This window comes from Acanthochromis polyacanthus, chromosome 4 (genome assembly GCF_021347895.1).
Source record: "Acanthochromis polyacanthus isolate Apoly-LR-REF ecotype Palm Island chromosome 4, KAUST_Apoly_ChrSc, whole genome shotgun sequence".
Taxonomy (NCBI): domain Eukaryota; kingdom Metazoa; phylum Chordata; class Actinopteri; family Pomacentridae; genus Acanthochromis; species Acanthochromis polyacanthus.
In genome coordinates, this window is record NC_067116.1 from 13,029,351 (window position 1) to 13,052,018 (window position 22,668).

Below are 22,668 nucleotides of genomic sequence, written 5' to 3' on the forward strand. Positions count from 1 at the left end.
ATGAAGTGTCTTTATACATGTTGACCTGTAAATGTGATTGAGGGCGACCGTGGTTATGCAGCTTCTGCCAGAGCTGATGCTGCCTGTGAGGTGGTGGACAGCCTCTGTGGCAGAGAGCCAGCAGCTCCAGCTAGAAAGCAGCTGAAGATGAAAAGGAATGCAAAAAAGAAATATGCAAAGCGCACAGCTAAATTCTCCCAAATGATTTAAACACACAGCGTCCAGCCACAGTGCATCTGAAAAACCCACATAGGAACGTTTAAACCAGACCTAGCTCTTTGATGTACATTTTCCTCCCTGCATTTGAAAAGCTAAATATGAATATGTATCACAGTAACTTATGGAACAGATTATTCAAACCTAATACCTTAAAGGTTGAATTCACACAATGTTTTCTCTCATGGTGACTTCCCTTGATAAAAGGGCGTCTTGTAATTTGTAACTTGGATAATGTGAGGCTGATGCTAAAGCGAAGTCTTTCCCACATTTACATATATAGACTAATCTTTCTTCTTTGACTAGACTCCACCGAGTCACTTTTTAAATACAATTCTGATATAATGCCTGATTTCAGAGTTATGAACTGCACTCTTTGCATATTATTAACACTTTAAATTCCAGTGTAAAACAACTTTGAAAGGATTCCAGGACAAAGATATCACATTGCTGCTTCAGCTGAAGTGACTTGTGAGAAGTACAGAGCAGAAATGTAACATGTATTCATAGCAGAATGTGGCCATCATTTTTTTTTTTTAAATCAGTGAAAGCCATTGACTGATAACGACACTGTCAAGACATTGACTGATACTTGCATCTGGTATGACTCAGGGTTTTCTACAGCTGATCACACCACATGTGAAGAGCTTCTACTGAAATGTCTCTTGCGTCTTGTGAAGTCAGCTATTGACAACCTGTTTTGTTTTAAAATCTGTTCCAAATTCAGAAGATGCCGACATTTGCTGAAGCATATGTTTCGAAGAAATGAGTACCTAACTTCCATGCATACCTATTTTGAAAGGTGCCTTCCAGAGAAATGCTATATTTTCATAGCTTTAATGCAAGTTAATCAGTGCCACTACAAGTGTCTCCATAGAAGGCATAGAGAGAGCAGCATTTTAGCAGAGCAGCAGGAAGTCATGCGTATTTTGGGAATGACTGTTGGTATGCATAAGGGACAGGGTAGTCTGAGGCCTTAATTCACCAGTCAGTATAGTGAGACAGGATGGGAACAGCAACCAGTAACTACAATAACAACACCAGTGTTTCCTCTAGAATTTTTTTCAGCAGTGGGGGCAGGCTCTTTGGGGAGCCGTGGTGGAGTAAACAAATGACACTTGACTGCAGATTTTAACAATCTATTTATTGAATAGTCTGTTGAAAATGGCTTTTAAACGGTTGAATGTAAAAAATAAATAAAACTGTAAAATTAAATAAAGAAATAAAAACAATAGTCATTTCTTGATGGGGCTGTAGAATCAGTAGCAAAGTTTACACCCAGACTCAACAACAAACAATTCCGTTCTTTTCTTTTTTATATATAGAAGAGCTTTGATGCTCTGGGGGACAGAGTAAAGTGGTATTATTGATCATTGCTCTTACAATGAAATACACTGAATTTATTTATTTTTTATTTATTTAACAGAAATATTGACATGTATAGTGGCTTGTGAAAGTATTCAGTCCCCTTGAACTTTTCAACCTTTCGCCACATTTCAGGCTTCAAACATAAAGATATAAAATTTTAATTTTTTGTCAAGAATCAACAACAAGTGGGACACAATCGTGAAGTGGAATGAAATTTATTGGATATTTTAAACTTTTTTAACAAATAAAAACCTGAAAAGTGGGACGTGCAATATTATTCGGCCCCCTTGCATTAATACTTTGTAGCGCCACCTTTTGCTGCAATTACAGCTGCAAGTTGCTTGGGGTATGTCTCTATCAGTTTTGCACATGGAGAGACTGAAATTCTTGCCCATTCTTCCTTGCAAAACAGCTCGAGCTCAGTGAGGTTGGATGGAGAGCGTTTGTGAACAGCAGTCTTCAGCTCTGCCCACAGATTCTCCATTGGATTCAGGTCTGGACTTTGACTTGGCCATTCTAACACCTGGATACGTTTATTTGTGAACCATTCCATTGTAGATTTGGCTTTATGTTTTGGATCATTGTCCTGTTGGAAGATAAATCTCCGTCCCAGTCCCAGGTCTTTTGCAGACTCCAACAGGTTTTCTTCCAGAATGTTCCTGTATTTGGCTCCATTCATCTTCCCATCAATTTTAACCATCTTCCCTGTCCCTGCTGAAGAAAAGCAGGCCCAAACCATGAGGCTGCCACCACCATGTTTGACAGTGGGGATGGTGTGTTCAGGGTGATGAGCTGTGTTGCTTTTACGCCAAACATATCGTTTTGCATTGTGGCCAAAAAGTTCCATTTTGGTTTCATCTGACCAGAGCACCTTCTTCCACATGTTTGGTGTGTCTCCCAGGTGGCTTGTGGCAAACTTCAAACGAGACTTTTTATGGATATCTTTGAGAAATGGCTTTCTTCTTGCCACTCTTCCATAAAGGCCAGATTTGTGCAGTGCACGACTGATTGTTGTCCTATGGACAGACTCTCCCACCTCAGCTGTAGATCTCTGCAGTTCATCCAGAGTGATCATGGGCCTCTTGGCTGCATCTCTGATCAGTCTTCTCCTTGTTGGAGGTGAAAGTTTAGAGGGACGGCCGGGTCTTGGTAGATTTGCAGTGGTCTGATACTCCTTCCATTTCAATATGATTGCTTGCACAGTGCTCCTTGAGATGTTAAAGCTTGGGAAATCTTTTTGTATCCAAATCCGGCTTTAAACTTCTCCACAACAGTATCTCGGACCTGCCTGGTGTGTTCCTTGGTCTTCATGATGCTCTCTGCACTTTAAACAGAACCCTGAGACTATCACAGAGCAGGTGCATTTATACGGAGACTTGATTACACACAGGTGGATTCTATTTATCATCATCAGTCATTTAGGACAACATTGGATCATTCAGAGATCCTCACTGAACTTCTGGAGTGAGTTTGCTGCACTGAAAGTAAAGGGGCCGAATAATATTGCACACCCCACTTTTCAGTTTTTTATTTGTTAAAAAAGTTTAAAATATCCAATAAATTTCGTTCCACTTCACGATTGTGTCCCAATTGTTGTTGATTCTTGACAAAAAATTAAAATTTTATATGTTTATGTTTGAAGCCTGAAATGTGGCGAAAGGTTGAAAAGTTCAAGGGGGCCGAATACTTTCACAAGGCACTGTATATTGTGCAAAACAATAAGAAAGTAAAAAAAAGGTTTGACACTCACTATTATCAGTGTTTTTAGTTAGCTGGAAATCAATATTTTGCAAATGTCTATTGAACTTGTAAAATCTATTATGAGTTATCTTTAGCTAATAACTCTAGAACTTTTTTTCCAGTAAGTTGCTGCCCTAGTTTCCAAGATGACACTCCTCTGACACTGACCTGGTGACTGGATGCTTGACGTGATGTCACTTTTAAGGCGGCACTCTCGCAAGTAACTAACGTCGTATTAACCCCCACAAAGAGTAGAAACTGATCAAGATAGTTATCTGTAGTTTACTTTGGTACACACGATTACCCAACCCAGTAACTGAGGAAACACTGAATACAATTTGCAGAAGTGGAATCAAAAATGAGTTGCAAACATATACAAGTTAGTTGAAAGCTAAGTCAAAACTAAGTCAGCCTTTGGAACAGGTCACCTGGAGAGTGCTGCTCAGTTGGAGGTGGTGGGGGACACAGGATTGTTGGTGTTTTATGACCATCAAGCCCATCTAGTAAGGGCAACTGCGAGTCCCGAGTAGCTGCATTGTCCACTACAGATAGTGTGCATTTGCTGAAGAGAGTGACAAGCAGCTGCAGACTACCCTGCCTTGGGAGACCTGCATGAATCATCTTGGTACGATAACCTGTTTATGAGCCAGGGATTTGTATATGCAACTGAACTTACCGTCTATATAGCAATTATGACACATTTACTGTGGCTCTCTCCATCACTGTGGTATGTCTGAACGAAGCCCGAAGGTACCTATGCTTTCACTAGGAATTTGAAATGAAGAGCCACTGTGGCTCACTCATAAGAATAACATTGAGCCACAAAAAGCCACAAATTTCTGTGTCAGTGATAGCGGAAAAAACAGAGTCATTGCCCTGCATTCTCGTGCATTCTGAGGTAAAAAATGCTCAACAGTTCTATTTTAACTATTTTACTTCTACTTACATGTATGTATGTTGTTATTTTCATCGTTTTTACACTCCTCCTCGGCTGCTCTGAAGAGGAAAAATGTTTAAGTCTAAGTCCTGAATATAAATATCATCACAAAGTGTGAGTCTATATCATTTTGCTAAACTTTCAGATCCAAATTTAATGTTCTTTTCGTAAAAACAAGCAGTCAGGGGTGAAGACACATTCCCATGTATATATGCATTTGGCCATTTAAAAACCTGTACCTGAAACATGTTCATGATCAAAACTTTTTGACCCATAAAAGTGTTAATTTCATGTCCAATTTACCTTCTTTTCCTCCTATGTCCAATTCTTCAACCCTCACTATGTACCATATCTCACAACTGCAGCATAAACTCAACAAAAACTTCTTCTTTCTCATTTTTCCTGATCGCAAATGACTCGCCTTGCGGCACACCGTTCAGAGATTTCACGCTGTAAAAACAGCATGCTTTTCTGTGATTGGCCGAGAGTGTTTCATGACCCGGGCGTGTGATCAAGATTCGAGTGGCTCCGACCATTTCCGACGCCTGCCGAGAGAAAAAGTTTGTTTTTCTTATATTATTGCTCAGGCGTTTCGAAGAAAAAGTAAGTCAAACCCCTTTTTGTTGCTTTTTACAAGAAAATAGAGCGCCACTGTGGCTCACACGGTTCAGAATGACTGCGCCATCCAGCAAAACGATGCGCCAATGGCGCTGTGGCGATTGGCTAGCGCAACCTAGGGTACACTGATGCAGAAGTGACCCATGTCTTACTGAGAGTATGGAGTCATTGTAACTGATGAAGTCACCAAAGTTACCTATCCTGTGTCTGAAGAGAAAACACAACAGAATCAAAAAATATGTTGTCATATGACAAATGACTGCTCTCAGTAGCTTATGTCCACTTCTACATCTTGGTCATATGACATATAATTAAGACTGAAAATTTAAACAAAACTAACCCTATTGACTGTAGAAAACAGGAACATTTTTTCTTAATTTCTCATTAGCAGAGGTGCTATTTGACACAAAACTTATCACATGTTTGCTGTATGGACCATCAACTAGTAACTAAGTTGAACAGAAATGATGACATGCTATCAGGACCTGTCAGACTCAGTTCAGCAGATGACAGCGACTGATTGATGAGACATACTCGTTGCACTCTGCTTAAAAGGGGAACTTCGTTTTTTTTCAACCTGGGGTCTGTTTTCATGTCATTTCGGACATGTGAGTGATGGAGAAATGAATTTTCGACATAGCTCCAGTATTTAGCCAGGCAGGCAGCCTCACAGCTCAGCTAGCGAAAAGTATGGGGCAACTTGCACCCCTGCGTCAAAGTTCGCCCTAACGTGCTTTTTTGTCCCACACTGACCAGCTCGGATAGTCTCAACGAGTGTCCCACAACATACTTGAGATGAGAAGTGAAGGAAAACCTTCACATTACTTGGTGATCGCTATTTGTTGTGGTCGTATCCAAATCTCAGGACGCTAGAAAGCAAATCTCGTTCCGAAATCCTGCGATAGCTCGTGCCAAAACACCGGTTTTGGCGGACTTTGACACGGGGGGGGCAAGTTGCCCCATACTTTTCGCTAACTGAGCTGTGAGGCTGCCTGCCTGGCTAAATACTGGAGCTATGTCGAAAATTCATTTCTCCATCACTCACATGTCCGAAATGACATGAAAACAGACTCCAGGTTGAAAAAAAACGAAGTTCCCCTTTAAGTTTCCCCCCTTCACCCTCCTCCTGTGGGGAACCTTTGCAACTATAATATTAAAAATTGTGCACGTGGCTCAGATGTGTGGGACACGGTGAGGTATTTCCAACCAAACGAAATCATCCAGAATTCCTAAACTCAGAGATGCTTACACAAACAGCCGGGTAAAATCCATCTTTCTGACAGAATCATTTCCAAAGCCCAAACCCCCAACTGGGCTCCTGGATGCACTTCTGAGCTGTACCCGCCTGGGAGGGAGTGTGTCAGTGTGTGTGTGTGTGTCTGTGTGTGTGTGTCTGTGTGTGTGTTTGAAGGGTAAAGAGAGCGAGAAGAGGGATAAAGTATGAGTCATTCAATGCAGAATAAGAAGTGTGGTTCAACCAGTCTTGAACTTTATTCCTACTCCTTTATAGAACAGGAGAATTCATTACTGGTTTAGTCATGCATTTCTCATTTGTTTGATCAGTTTTCAATATTAATGCATGTAGGAGTGTGTGTGTGTGTGTGTGTCAATAAGAAGGACAGTAACGGTGCATACGTCTTAAAGTGTTCATATTATTTCTGGAGAAATCAGTGGAGGCACCAAATTCTCACAAGCTGCCTCTCAGCTCTGTGTTTGTGTGTGCAGCATGTCAGCACTGACAACAGACTGTGGTCCGAGCTCAGATCAAAGGATTACACCCTGCAGCAAATGGTCTGTAAGAACTCAACCTAATGGTTACAATCCTGTGAGGTGTAGCAGAGTATCGGCATGTCAATCTAGACCCCACTATGCTCTCTTACACACAAATATCCTTGAAATTCTATTCTCTTGAGATCTCTACATTAATTATGTTTATTCCATCTTCTGCAACATCAGTACAAACCTCATCACGTACTGCATTCCTAATTCTGATCTTACAGTCTAAACATGGCTTCCCATCCTTTTGAAGATGATATTCACACTATATTAGTCCATTTTCCAGTCTGACATTTTCTTCATTTTAGCTCTTTAAGTCAGCCTACAGTTAATTTTAAACAGGGAACAATCCTCTTCATGTTGACAATGCGTGCACATTTCACTAAATGACACACACAATATACTGAAGGAGGATGCAAAAGAAAGTTTTACAGTACGAATGAAGACAAGATATTAAAAACGCAAAAGAAATTATGTTATATTACAATATTCAGTAAAAACTGATTGGCTTTGGCAGAGACATCTGCCATCATCACTTTGATGTTTATCTTTGCTCTTTTCCAATATTTCACAGGCAAGTGTTTTTCCTGTTAACAGGAAGAGAACTGGTTCATTTTTAGAGGAAGGAAGCTACAGCCAGCCCGCATACATGTTACTTTCAGCAACCTGCATGTAGCAACACAGCACGGAAAAACTCTGTTTAAAGGAATAATTCAACATTAACTAAACACTGTTGTCTCATAGTAAAAAGGCTGTGGTTTGGAACCTGCTAGTTGACTCGGGTCCTTCTGTTTTATTTGATCTTTTTTTTGTTTATTGGCTTTTTAAGCTTTTAAAAAATGATAGTTAAAGAGAGACAGGGACATTAATGGGGATGACACACAGCAAATGAGTCAGAATCAAACACAGGCCACTGCAGTAAGAGCTTTATCTCTTTGTACGCTGGCGTCTGTTTATCCAGGTGAGCTATCAGTGTGTGTCTGCAGGGATCTTTCTGTGTGCAGTTTGCATGTTGTCCCTGTGCTTGTGTGGGTTTTCTCCAGATGCTCAGGCTTCCTCCCACAGTCCAAAGACAGATCACAGGTTATTTGGTGGCTTGAAATCTGCCATAGTTGTGATAGTGGTCATGCATGGGTTTCTGTCTCTTTGCATTAGCCCTGTGATGAAGTGGCAACCTGCTCACAGTGCACCGCAGCCTTTCCCCAAAATCAGCTGAAACAGGCTCCAGGTCCCCGCGATCCTCTGCATACCTAAAGTGTATATACTGAACAGATGGATTTATATTTTGTTTTGTTTTTTCCGTCAGTGGAATAATGAGACTGATAATAACGTCATCTTTGTGTGTAAAAGTGGATTGAAAGCAGAGGAGAGAGACAGAGAGAGACAGACAGAGAGACAGAGAGACAGACAGACAGACAGACACTTGTTTGTTCAAGCCGTATACATGGAAACAGCCTGTCATCAAAGGGGCACATGTTTAAATTGCTGGATGTGTCCCATAACACACTTTCCAAGGACAACCCTAGACCCAAACTATTAAACAGACAGGGCTGTGCTGTAAGCTGACTGTCTAGTAATAAAGCCACGAAACCCTTACAAGTATTGGTGTGTTAACAGTTACATTAAATCTCAGTTTTACTGTCTAGAGTCAGGCTGTCCAGCTCCTCGGGTGTGTTTGCTGTTTCTTCCTCAGTGCTCCCCATGAACAGTAGGTGACACCATGCACTTAGCTCATGGAGCTGTTTGGAAGAACTTTGGAAACCTTTGAGCTGAATTATCAGCAAGTTTCCAGGGAAATTCCACTTCTTTTCTCTGCATTACTCTGAGTGGATGCATATATGTTTTTTTTTCTCTGCATTGCTGGATACTGCATAGATACACGAACAAAATAACTCCCACCTCCAACACTTGCTGTCTCATCAGGCATGCATGAAAGAAATTCAACTTGTTTATGGTATATAAATATCATAATTACCATCTGCTTCCCCTCTCCTTCAAACTCACACTATCTTCTAATGTTGATAAAACACCTTTATTTTTACAACAATAAAATATACTTTTGCTAAGTGATCAAAATTAAAAGGAAAGCGCAGATTTCTGTCAGATCATTGCATTTACTGTACCTTGACGAGCCATGTTTATTACTCCAGAGTTATATGATGATCGGCGTATGTTTGTCTGTCTGTCTGTAACATTACTCAAAAACAGACTAATGGATTTGGATGAAATTTTCAGGGAATGTCAGAAATGACACAAGGACCAAGTGTGAGATTTTGGCAGTGATGCGGCTTAAAGTCTGGATCCACGGACTTGTTATAGATTTCTGTATTATTGCGAGATCACTGTAACTCTGACAAGTGAACACTACGTCAGCTGCTTGCTGATGATAGGGATGTGCGGACTAGTTGTTTAATCGTTTAACCGTCTACTCATTTATTAAACGTTTAGTATTTTATGAGTCGGTTAAACGCTAGTGTGCCCCCCCGGCACAGCCACATTTCGCGGCCCCCGGTCCCGACCAGGCGCCGCCATGCAGCTCTACGCTCGGGCGTGCGCCGCACGCTCGTCCCATCTGGGCTACCTGGTTGATCCTGCCAGTAGCATATGCTTGTCTCTTTTTTCAACCCCCGCTATCCCCCTCATCATTAGCGTTTTTTTGACCACGCCCCCTCCTGCCACCCCAAAGCAAAGCATCGGCTCCAGTATGTGCTGATCGTGGACTGTCATGGCGCACTGACCCGCTGCCGTTATGCACAGACGCAGCGGCACTTTCTGTCTCAGTGGACGACTGAACATCTTCATCAGAAGGTGAATATTCCACTTCAGAATATGAGTAAGCCATTACTTGCCAAAGTACTTTGTCAGCGTTGACCAGACCTCTCGGTATGGTGAGTTTTCTCACTCTAAAATGTGCCGTCTTGAGCTCTGATACGCTCCAACGGCGAGTCTCGTCTCCTCGGTTTTCAAACTCTAAACTCCAAAACTTTGAATGAAAACACGCCCACAACTGATGCTCAGATTGAAGTTCCAGATGTCCCCCATCTCCTGGTGTACAGTACATGAGGCACACGAGGCAGTATATTTGAAGCTATGGCTTGTTATGTTCAGCAATGTTGCTTGTCGCAATATTGCGACTTTGGCACTTAAAGGGTTAAATTGCAAGTTTTCCGAACCGACTAGTTGCCAATAAAATTAGCGACTAGTCGGTTCGGAAATTAGTCGAAATTCCCATCCCTAGCTGATGATCACGATTGCGATCCTACTACAAATTAACTGCTGCAGATGTATTGGGGCTTATTCGTTGGAAAAGATACAATTGATAAAATTGTAGGGGTGCTTTTAAATTCCATCAATTCCTCCTGCCCACTACATATTTAGGTCACCCGATTCGATATTCATACTTAACGTACACATGCATAACACACGCCTGTGCTCAGTGCAAGGTCATTTTTATTGAAGATTTCATCCGTCAGAAATGATACGACTGAGCAGCCTTGGCAGAGTACTGCGCTCTCTGAGTGGTTTTCTTGTTGTCATTAGTAACAATGTACAAGAATATCAAGAGCACTCAGAGATCACACAACCACTCCTTACTATGTCTACAACCCCAAATCAGGAAAGGTACACTGCAAATAGTAATGGCTAATGGCTATTAAAGATTGCTTTATTTTTTCATATGTACTGTATAAGAATTCAAATTTATATCACCACCAATGCTGTGTTGATGTGAATGATCTGAGCACTGTGAACAGTTCCACAGGTTTTACTCACAAAATAAAATTTCATCCAATGTGTTTCACTAACCTGTCCAACACTATATATAAGAAATAAAAGCTCCACCTTGAACAGATAAAAGGTAAATGTCAGTCAATTGACATTTTATTGTGCTGAAAAAACTTGATTCATTCTTCACCGTTTCACTATTGCGTATAAAATGAATGCAGGATTTTGACAGTATTTTTACTGAGAGTGAGAAAACAACTGAAATATTTCTTCCACTAACAACACCAACATTCAGCTAGAGAAAAACTGAAAATAAGTGTTTGTCTGCAACCCTAAATTCACTAAATCCTGCTGCTCTGTGCTCTGAAACTGACTGATATTCTGAACGTAGATGTTGCTCTGAAGTTCAAACTAATTTTATGAACACAGTCTCAGTTAAACAGCTGGAGAATCCTTACTTTTAATCATTAACCTATGTTCATATAATGATCACATGTAACATACCTGGTTAGTGAGGAATGAACTACAATCCCTGCAGTCAAATATTTCTTTGTATGTGATGAACAAGGACAGATTGTTTCTGCTGTTACGTACAAATGATTTGTTACTTTTGTGTTGCCGAACATTTTCAACTGAGCGTATCGATTCTCTGGTATTTAAAAATTTTGTCATCCCTAGTCAAAACCTTTTGGAGCAACCACGGTTCCTCAGTTAAAGCTGCCGCTCAGGCTGATGTGGATTAGGGGTGGCAGTCTTTGGGCACCTCACGATCCGATGACGAGTACGATTCAGTGACTACAATTTGATCATAAAATGAATACTGATGCATCTTTAATGTATGTATATTGATGGACTTTTTCACAACACTCATTTTTGATTTGGCTTTAGAGTGTCGGGATGGCTGTGTCTGTGATATAGCATCGGGATGGGATGGTGTATCTAGGCTCCAATGTATGCAGCAGTGCTCGAAATCCCTGATTTTCCATGACAGAATAAGGACGCAAATCCTTGGCAATAAATGCCACGACGGCCTTCGTAATTCGCTTCACCTTTTCCAATAAGGCAGGCAGCTTTCTAATTATCCATCCATCCATTTTCTTCCGTTTATCCGGGGCCAGGTCGCGGAGGCAGCAGACGAAGCAGGTCGTTCCAGAGAAAAGGGCCTCAAGTTACATCGATTATATGGAAGTGGTTCGGCTTTGACAAGACTGACACAAAGCAAACTACAGTCATGTGCAAGGTTTGCAAAAGTACTGTGAAAACAAAGAGTAGCAGCACAACTAACCTCTTTCAGCACCTCCGGCAGAGGCATGCTAAAGAATGGGAAGAGTGCTCGCAGCTATGGGAGTGCGGCATGGCTAGCACTAGCCATAGCAAACAGACCGCAAAGAAACAACAAAAATCGATTAACCCTTTAAGCTTCAGTCAATTCCAGCCGTTTTCAGTACAAAAAAATCGCTAATATTCTATTTTTAAATAAAAAAAATTACGAAAAATACGGGGAATATTGGACGGGCATCACGAGGTGCATTTCCTTGAAAATGACCGATTCGGGGATTTTATACGACTTCAGGACATGTTTTGGACAAAATAGTTTACTGGCTTGTGTCATCTGGATGTAAAAGGTTGGATTATGGCCGTTTTTTGTGGAATCTTTTTTTTTTGTGTAGTAATGAACCCGGAAATGTGAGTCGCGCTGTGTGCGTTGAAGCCGTGTATAGAGAACGGATGGATGAATATTTGTTTTTGTCGGACAAAAGTGTTTTTCTCACCCGCTGTAGTAATCGCATCTGAAAGTGGTTTATACCGGCGGATTCATGAGAATCTAAGCTTTCCATCGGCGTATAGTGTTTGTATAATCGTGTTTGCAGCTGTCGGACATTCTTGAAATTCCTATGCAAATTAGTAGGTGTACCGCCGGCGGTACACCTACGACGCACTGAAGCGTAAAGGGTTAAAATCGTAATCGTCCAAGATGACTTTAAAAAAAAAAAAAAAAAAAAAAAATCGAGATTTTATTTTTTGGCCATATCGGCCAGCCCAAGCTCAGCTCCCTCTTCACCACGATGGTTCGGTACAACGCCAGCATTACTGCTGATGCCGCACCAATCTGCCTGTCCATCTCTCGCTCCATTTTCCCATCACTCCTGAACAACTTGACCTCCTTTGCTTGGGGAAGCAACTCCTCCCCAACCCAGAGGGATCAATCCACCGGTTTCCAGCAGAGAACCATGGTCTCGGACTTGGAGGTGCTGATTCGCATCCCTGCCACTTCACACTCGGCTGCAAACCGCTCCAGTGCGTGCTGGAGGTCACGATATGAGGACACCAACAAAACCACATCATCTGCAAAAAGCAGCGATGTGATCCTGAGGCCCCCAAACCAGACACCACTTTCTAATTACTTTGTCGATAAATCTGTGGTCAGTAGTGCCATTAGTAGCTGCAGCAACAACAGCCTGCCATCTCCCCGACTCCTTCATCGGGTGGAATCAAGTTACATGGCTTCTCATATCTGTTGTGTTGCCAAAGTATTTCATTTCAGCGTGACAGCTTACATATAACATGGCTCTTGTCCAGTTCGCTTTCGCCATCGACGTTGTAGAAGCCGAAGTTTTTCCACACGTCTGCTTTAAAATTAGAAGGACCTGTTCTGATCTCACGGCAAGGTGGGTGGTGGGTGGTTCCTCTGTGCACGTGTTGGCTTGTCCACTCCAGGTCCAGTGTTTCCCCTACATAAACTTTACTTGGGCGGCCCGCATACGTAGATTGACACCCGCTCAAGAAGATGAATTTTTAAAAAAAACGTCATAATTACTGGCACCGCGTAGGGAAAACAGTCCACCTGTCTGTCTCTCACTGGGTTGTCAGGCACGCACACACCAACACGTGCGCGCGCTTGTGTATTCCGCCAGCCCGACCCACTTTGTTAAGTGCTCATTAGCTCGACACCACCTGCAGCGTTGCACAGCACTGCTTGCTTCAAGTGTCTCAGAGGTAAGTAACTAATACATTTTCATCCCCTAAATTGAAATCATTAAATGTCTGAAAAGACACACTGCTGTGTTTAACAGCAACGATATCTTAAAGGTAGCCGTCAGTCACTGACAGCGGGAGCCTCAAGCGTTAACGAGCAGGGAAGAAGGTGTTAGCCGTGGCGGCTAGCATCCGTCGCTAGCATTAGCTTCCCAGTTCACAACAACAGCGCTCCTATTTGTTATCTCTCCGGTTCGCGGCTCCAGCGGGTTATGGTAATGCTAGACTGGTTATTGGACAAGGCATCTGTAAAGTAAGTTGACTTGGACACGTGGCCTTGCAAGAAAGTTCTGTATTTCTTCATTTAAAAATACATGCGACAGAACAAATAAACAAACTCACTTTCCTAGTGAAAGTTTCCAGTCATTGGCTAATAAGGCAATCACTGTTGCACTTCATTTTGCTATTAAATATTCATAAATAAATATTGTTGAGTTGGGAAAAGGTGGCTGAAAATATTTCAGTCACCTTTTTAATAATAAAACTGTCTGTGATTGCTAAACAGATGACTTTTTTAATAATAAAATCAGTGTTCTTGAATACACTAAGTTATTGTTGATTATATACTATTTTCTTCCTCATACACTGACTTTTTGTTATTGTACCTTCCTGGACAAGACGAAGCCACAGTGGTCCAAGAGTGGATGTCATTCAAGGAGAATGTGTCTTCAGGAGCATTTAAGGTTATACTCATTTCCTTTCCCTAAAATATGGATTTTTTTGGATGTTTATTTATTTTTTGTAAAACTCAAATTCTAATTATTTTTTCAGGGATTCTCTGTAAATCAGGATTCCATAATGACATTTTCTATTTTATGTCAACTTCTTTCTATCATGGTTAGGACAAAAGCCAAGGAGCGATCCTGGAACTGCTGGCCAGTGAGTACGATGAATGGGGTGACGTCTACCCCTGCCTGTCCCTGCAGCCCTCATCATCCCAGTGGCAAGTGTAAATTGTGAGAGAGATTTCTCAGCAATGAACAGGGTAAGTGAGTTAAACCATAATGCATAAGAGCACAATGTGAATAATTTCAGTTTTTTTTCTTGTGCTCTTTTGCATTATGGTGATGCAAGTTTTTTTCTCTCTTTTAGATCAAAACTGAACTGAGGAACAGGCTGCAAGGGGAACATCTTGCTGCATGCATGCGCATCAGCATAAATGGACCTGACCACCAATCCTTTCCATACAGAAAGGCATTGGAGATCTTTTTTTCAAAACAGAGAAAAATACACTGCTCTGACAAAAACTGTCAGCTTTGCAAGTAGCTTTAAATAGCTTTTTCCTTTTTTTTTGTTTTTTTTTTGGGTTCTGTTTGTGTTAAAGCAAGTCTGCAGCAGGTTTAAGTTGTATCTATGTGCAATAAATAACACATGGTTCATAAACCAGTTTGACAAGATTATTTTGAATGCACTTATCAAACACCGCGACGTCCCCCTCCACCGCCCGGCATACCACCACAAGTAAATTCTCAACCTAGGGGAAACACTGAGGTGCACATCCCAAAGTGTCCCGGAGATGACGCGTGCCACGCTTCTTAGTTTTGCATTATTTAGAACATTCTGTATTACTTTAATTGACAGATTTAAATAATCAAAATTTGGACATTAGTGAATCAATTTAGATTCGTCCACGTCTGAACCCCAATACATCTAAGAACTGGAAATTTTCCCCATTCCTAACGTGGATTACACATACACTGTGATTTTTTTTTTATCGCATTGCGATATTACAAAACAAAAGCTGACTACTACCGCAGAAAACACATTGTCAAGGGACACAAGATGCTTTTTAGAAAGGATGTCTAAAGTTGTGTTAGAATTGAGTAACACATTAAAGACAGTGAAAGATATTAGAAATGAGCTTCCACAGTGGAGATGTGAACGCTCCAAAATGCTTAGATATAATAAAGGACTGGTGTGCAGGATTTAGTAGCATCTGTAGACTACAACCAGCTGAATGCACGTATCTTTTAAAGCCTGTAACAGAACCTACGGTGGCTACAACTTCAAGGTGAAAACGTGAAATGAATTCTTTAGAGCCAGTGTTTGGCCAACCTATTTTGGGCCTCTGTAGAAACATTGTGTGTATTATGGTGGGCTCCACAATCAGGGACCCAATGTAGATATTTAGGGCTCATTGTGCATTGGCAAAATTTGAAAAAGTCTTATTTTCAGGTGAATATACACTAATGAGAATATAATTATAGACACTACCTTCCATTTGTACTACTACATCATCTTAAATGTTGAACACTGGTAATTTAAAGCAGACCATTTTATTTCAATTTTGGAATCTTTTAACAACAGTTTAACATCTCAGGACTTGCTTTCATTGTCACTGCTTCGCTAGTTTATGATGTTCCTCATTAAAATGAATTTCCAAAGTGCCTTTATTAAAAATTCTGCTAAATTGCCCTTTCTGAACATTTAAAATTAAAAAGAACTGTATGTTTTGTTCAGCCATGATCTAAAACCCTTTCTGGCTGCACACATTTGGCTTTCACATCTGTGTATTTCATGTTATCAGCGGTCCTCCACCCTCCAATGTTTGTGCATTAATATTTCCCAATAAGTAATGTATTTTTTTTTTTAAAAATGTGCTGTTCTGTTCTGAAGTCAGTAAAAGTTATCATCAAAGAGCTACCATGTCCTTACTTCTCCAAAATGCCAACACTTGCAGTGACAAAGACAAAAGATTCTCATTTCCTCAGCCACCACAGTGTGCTTAATTACGTCTGGATTAAAATTCATTTGGGAAAAGGCCCAATAAGTCACACGGACTGAAGCCATTTGAATTAGTATTTAAAACCATATAAATTAGCATTTCAAGATGAGCAAGAAAATGGAATGTAATGTTAAAAAAAAAAAAAAAAAAAAAAAAAAGAGCCTTATGGCCGCTTACCTGTAAATGGGATCCTGCATCACCATCATCTTGCTCTCATCCCATGTCCACTCCTTCTTCTGTGGAAACAAAACAAAACCGTTCCTTAACACCAAACGCAAACAAGGACAAAAAAAAAATCTTTATTTTGGCAGTTCAACTTTGGACTCTTAAAAAAATATAAAATATAATAATATGAAAAAAATAATGGTAGGGCACGATAAAAAAAGAAAAATGAATCTAATAATAAGAGGCTTTGAAATTATTTATTGTGATTAATCACATTTTGTCAAATAGCAATATTGACACAATAAGCAAAGTTTTTCACTTTAAATAACTTTTGGTTCACGACTGAATCAATGAATAGACAAATACTTCAACAAAAATGTTTGGTTCATTGATATTTATCTGCATTTTTTATCTGTCTACTACATTCACAGATTACTGCCAACTCAACGTGCAGCGATTATATTCAACATTTTAAGATTTTTTGTAAATTCAAGCACTTTCAATGTATTTAAAAGTGGCCTACTATGGGATGGCTACACCGTTTGCTGGTACCAGGACTGTGGTAGCTAACATTAGCTCTGGTGCTAACAGCAACATGTTTTGCATTGAGGTGGTACCGTCAGCTTTAAGTGTCGCGGTGATAAGTAAACTCTTTGTTGCACAATTTGCAAGAATATTTTCTGCCCAACAAGCTCAATTCAGTCTCGTGTTTCTTCACTGTTCACCAAACTTTCCATGCATCTTCTTCACGGCTGACAAACAGACATTAGGTTCATTACCGTCACCTGCCGGGCTGGAGTGTTCATCAATGTTACTGGTGTGCCAGAAATTAGGGAACTGAGGAAAGTGCGATTAAATGCGTTATTTTTTTAAATGTTTTTTTCTGTAAATAATTAATTGAAATTAACGCGTTAAAGTCCGAGTCCTAATAAAAAGATAAGAGTGGACTGCATAGACTGTGTGCACGTAGATATTATTACAGCATCATCGTTACACCTACAGTCTTCCCGCTGTCTTGCCGTTCTCTACTGAGAATAATAACACAAACATAGTCAATGCATGCTTAAGATGTATGCCCTGCAGTAGATGTCTTTCTTTTTTTAAGACTGCAACGCCAATTTCCTTTTCTACCTGGAGCATCAAAAACTTTTCTTACACCCTTCTTAGGGTTTTCCATCATTAGTCTTGCTTACTGACCCATTCTGAAGAACATAAGGTCTGGCTGCATCACACTATCATTGTGCCCAGTGTTCCCTCAAAGTAGTGATGGATAAAACTGTGGTGGAACATTTGCATGCAAAGAGACAAGCACAGTCATTAAAATGGATAATCCACCAAAAAAATGAAGGAAAAAACTAGCAGGGCTGCCTTCCTGCACAGTCCAAATGCTCTGTAAAACTTGAAATTTTCAGTGTTCAGTGTTGCTGCTCGTAGGATGTTGTTCCACACAGACAGTGGAATAAAGAACAAAGCTGACTGACATGATCAGTGCCTTATTATTCTACATCTAGTGAGTCAGACTTTTCATCATAACTTCTATCTTACTCCTCTATTAATTGCTGTAGCCTATTCCATCTCCGTTACTAATACTGCTCCTGTCTTTAGCTGTAAGAACTAATTATTGCCAGCTGATGTAAAACACATCACTATCAGTGCAGCAACGAAGGAAAGTTGCCACAGAATCCAGATTTAAAATTCTGCAGTTCTGCAAATACAGAGAGATCTACCTGGCACCAAAGCTGTTCATTTATATGGAAAGGTTCCGCATTTGAACTTTAAGGCATTTTTACATTCATATTTTCTCCTACTGGCTGTCTATTTGATTTAATCTACCTTTCAGTTTAATGTCATATTCAAAATGTCAACACACGAGCACACAGAAATTATTTATATTGATTTCTGTCTTTGTTGACTCAGTCATTCAATCACTCCTATCTCTGGCATTCATGGCCTTCGCCATGCTCCCAGATGTAAATAGATTGCCGACCGTCACATTTGACATTTCTGCTTTCAGGACAAGGAACCAAAGGAGACGAGAAGAAAGGTGGAGCGAAAACATCCATCTATTGACTGGCCCTTAGTTCCAATCTGCCAATTAATCTGACATCAAGTCTTCAGTGATGGCTTTGATATTTACCCAATACAGAGGAAATCCATACACATTACATTTGCAACATAATCTCAGTTTTGGTTTGTTTTCAGAAATTAAAATTGGAGGTTTTCATGGCAACAAAATTTTCTGAAAATGTACTTGGACCTACAGCAAATTCCAATTTAAATTATTATTTTTTTCCACTGTAATTGCCACCAATCAGTTAATGACTTTGTATGGATTGTCAAAACTACTACATACATATATATATATATATATATATATATATATATATATATATATATATGTATATGAGTCTCAGCTGCCATTGTTCTGGAGAGTCAATCAGAGGCCAAATTCTGAATGTGTAAGCTGCAGTCTGTCCTACATCTCTGCTGGCGTATTTTAGTTCCCTCCACTCAGAAGTATATGCAACAGAATTTTAAGCTTGGTGATCTGATGTTTCTTAATGAAGTCCACTCATTAAGTTAATGTCGAACTCTGCTCTAGTTTCTTCAGGTTGTCTTTTTACTCCTTTCTCATCATTGAACTTCACACTTTTCATTTCCGCTCCTTCATTGTTTTCGATCCCTCTCAAGCCCTTTGTCCTCTCTAACAACCTCTCCATTCTCACCTCTATTTGCTGTCTAATTACCAAGAGGATCGATCATCACCTTCTGGTACGAGGATAAAGGACATGAATCCAAACAGCTTGTTAAAAGAGTCCAACTCAATACACGAGACTACAGTGGTTTTGTAACAATAGAAGACATCTCACCAACAAACATCGAAGTCAGCATGCAGTGTTTCTAAATGAATACACAACAATTCAACACCAACCTGTGACGGAGATTCATGACATTCCTGTAAACTACAGGGGATGTTGTTACTCAAAGCAGCCAATGCGACTAGTGACAATCTGTAATACTCTGTCAAATTTCATTTATTGAATGAAGAGATGCATCATTTCAGTCTACTAGTTTAGTGTTTTTATTTGGTTCTAGACAGAAGACAGTATCTTACAATTCATTTTGCTAGCTACATTTCTGATTTACATTTCAGATTACATTGAAACAGACCTATGATTTTGTCCATACAAAATGACCACACATTTTTTTCTCGTTAAAAGCCTACTCTGCCAATTTAGAAATTCTTTTTCATTTGGAATTCAATGAAAAGATATTAAATGCATGTAAGGAGGAGAAAAACAATCACTTACTTTTTTCTTTTTTCTCAAGTTGACCTTCACTCCATCTACAGACACCACAATGTTGACTTTTTTCTTCTTGATGTTTTTCACCTTGAACTCATACTGCAGAGAGAAGACAGACAAGAATGTATTAATTTGGGGGGAGATTAAGGTAGTCAGTGACATGGCTACATCCTCTCAAATATTTGCCAGAATGTAAGAATGGGTCAGTCTGATGAGTCATGTTGAGAGGCAGAAAAAAAGATTTAAAAGCAAAAGGAAAGAGTCAGACTATAGAGAAGAAGAATCTTTACACATTTTTCATTGTATAAAACACATTTATGAATTTATGAATTTGCAGTTGGAGTAGCATCTGAGAGATGTAACTCACCAGCATTTAGCTGCTCCCACTGATAAGTGCATTAAAAAAAGATGATTAGGTTACCATCATCAGCCATAAAGTGTGCAAATAGGCCCACAATTCTGGATATCAGTTACCCAAATGTTGTGTAATGTATTAGGTACCCCTGAGAGGGAAAAAGGCCCTGTTGCAGCATCACAGCTGCATCTCTCTGCCTCTCCTCATCACTGTAGAGTTAGTTGGGACATAATGGCTGGATGGCAGCTACTAGCCCAGCTGGAGATCTTCCTATCACACTTAGCACCCATGTCCACATTATATCAGCTGAATCACCAGCTCCACAAGAGTCTGCATGGACTCCTCTGTGTACAACTCAAAATTTGTGTCAGCACAGCAACTGTGTTACAAGAGCAATAGTATGCATGCTCAGCATTCATTTTCATGCATGGAATATGGAGATATGACCTCCTGATATGTGTCAGAGTCCTCCTGAATGGACTCCCAGCAGACAAGAGAGTAGCGTAACAACAAAAACTGTGTCCTTGCTGTCCTTGTGTGCGCAGATAAGTACGCAAAATCAACCCTTGACACTGCACTGTACAGGCATATAATAATAAAACTGAAGAGCCGAGTTACCAGGATTGACAGCATTAAGTCGAGAACAGATTTATGAATCAATGTATCAGAATTACCTTGAATGCATCAGTATTGGAAAAATATGTGTAGAGGTGTACATGACACTAACCACTGGTGAACTACAGGTTGATTGGGGAAACACCAGCAGCATAGTGATTTTCAAAAACAGAAAATCAACATGTGGCTGTCAGTGGTGAAACTGTGGCAGGCTATCAGACATGTCAGATCAATGTTTGACTCCACAAACATATCAGTAGTTGCAGGTTGTTGGACTGCTGGTGGCTGGTTGGAAAATGTTAACATATTAACTAAATCCTAGTACAACACTGACAATATTTTGATTTAAACACTTGATCAAAGAATAAGTAAATAACACATGCTGTTATGGATGCACTGATCAACCACTTAACACTGTTTGTCACTGTCTAAATATATTTAACCTCGACGTATATGTATATTTGACCACTGCTTGTGCATTATGTGTTATTTTGCTTAGGGCAAGAGGTGTGATATTTGGGATTTTTGGGTTAAGTGAATCAATGAGTGGGCTGCACAGTGGAGTAGTGGTTAGCACTTTCGCCTTGCAGCAAGAAGATCCCCTGTTCAAGTCCCAGCCTGGGCCTGGGATCTTTCTGCATGGAGTTTGCATGTTCTCCCTGTGCATGTGTGGGTTTTCTCCGGGCACTCCGGCTTCCTCCCACAGTCCAAAAATATGCTGAGGTTAATTGGTTATTCTAAATTGCCCATAGGTGTGAATGTGAGTGTGATTGTTTGTCTGTATATGTAGCCCTGTGACAGACTGGTGACCTGTCCAGGGTGTCCCCTGTCTTTGCCCGAGTCAGCTGGGATAGGCTCCAGCACCCCCTGCAACTCTAGTGAGGATAAAGCGGTGTAAAGAGAATGGATGGATGGAATCAATGAGCCTCTTGAAGCAAATTCATATCCACACATAATTATTCACACCTACTTTCTATTGACTACATACACAATCAAACCAAAGGACTGTCTGTTTTTTGAGCAGGCATCACATGCGAGCTTTTCATCCTTGACAGCTTTGATAATCAGTACAATGGAAAAATTCTGAGAGCATTCATAAAGCACCGAGGCTTAAAATTCAGCTTTGGAAGTACTAAAAAGGGACGCAAGGGAAACTGAAAGACCAAAAAAATCCTGAGCATGACACTTAACCTCGACCATGATTTGTAGCAGAAAATAGCATAATGAGCAGACCTCTGCCTCCACAGTCAATGTATACACCATAAATCAGGCTGAGGCTGCCTCCATCACCTCCACCACCTGTAATGGTGCCATTAATAGTGTCAAACAACAGTACTACAGCAGGCAACCGCAGCCAGTACTAAATGGAGCAACACTGTTTGCCTTTCAACAAAAAGGCAGCATAAAGTGGATTCGTGGAACAGCCTTCATGTTATCCTGTGTTCATATTCAAGTGCTAGGACATACACAAACACACCTGCAGCCAGGTGATTTCACCAGCCTCCTCTCATAACCCTCTGTATATTGATGGTATTCTGAAAGAGTGGGGTGTAATTAAGTTGTATAGCACCACCTGCCATAGTAGCCTGCAGAGACATTTATTTCAAGTACCGTCTGTACGTCTATTTCAGTCTGTCGGCTCCCTCCCTCAGTTGTCGAGTTGATGCGTCTTGCTGGGTGATACATTTTTGTACTTCTGAAACTGGAACATGGTGAATGGCTCACAAGGCAGAAATTATACATGGAGAAGCAATTCCATTATGAACTGAAGTCAAAACACCTCCAATCCTGAGAGTCGGCAGGATTCAGCCTGCTCAAATTAAATTCTGGTCTCAGGTATTGATGCTCAGGGGAAATCAGTTCAGTGCAAAGAACTGAGAAATTGAAAATTAAGAGTGCAGGAAAACAGCAACACCAGTAAGAAATGATTGTTTAGGTAAAGTTGGACAAACCTGGTGATGGCTGACTTACATCCCTACTTCTGGTAAACACTTAAAGGACAAGGTTTAGACTTTTGTATGACACTGTCCAATGTCACCAGAGGTTCTTTTTACTGTCACATTGGGTTCTTTAAGTAGCAGGCTAACCA

The 22,668-nt window shown here is 40.4% G+C and overlaps 1 protein-coding gene across 3 annotated transcripts in view; it reads right to left on the bottom strand.

Moving 5' to 3' along the window:
• The window catches only part of nos1apa (nitric oxide synthase 1 (neuronal) adaptor protein a), a 265,796-nt gene that overhangs the window by 155,517 nt on the left and 87,611 nt on the right, over window positions 1-22,668 (bottom strand). For all 3 annotated transcript variants that reach the window (XM_022205453.2, XM_051947290.1, XM_051947291.1), the window contains exons 3-4: window positions 19,616-19,708; window positions 16,317-16,375 (exon numbers count right to left, since the gene is read on the bottom strand). In XM_022205453.2, coding sequence (XP_022061145.1) covers window positions 16,317-16,375; window positions 19,616-19,708 — 152 coding nt within the window. The remainder of the gene's footprint in view (window positions 1-16,316; window positions 16,376-19,615; window positions 19,709-22,668) is intronic.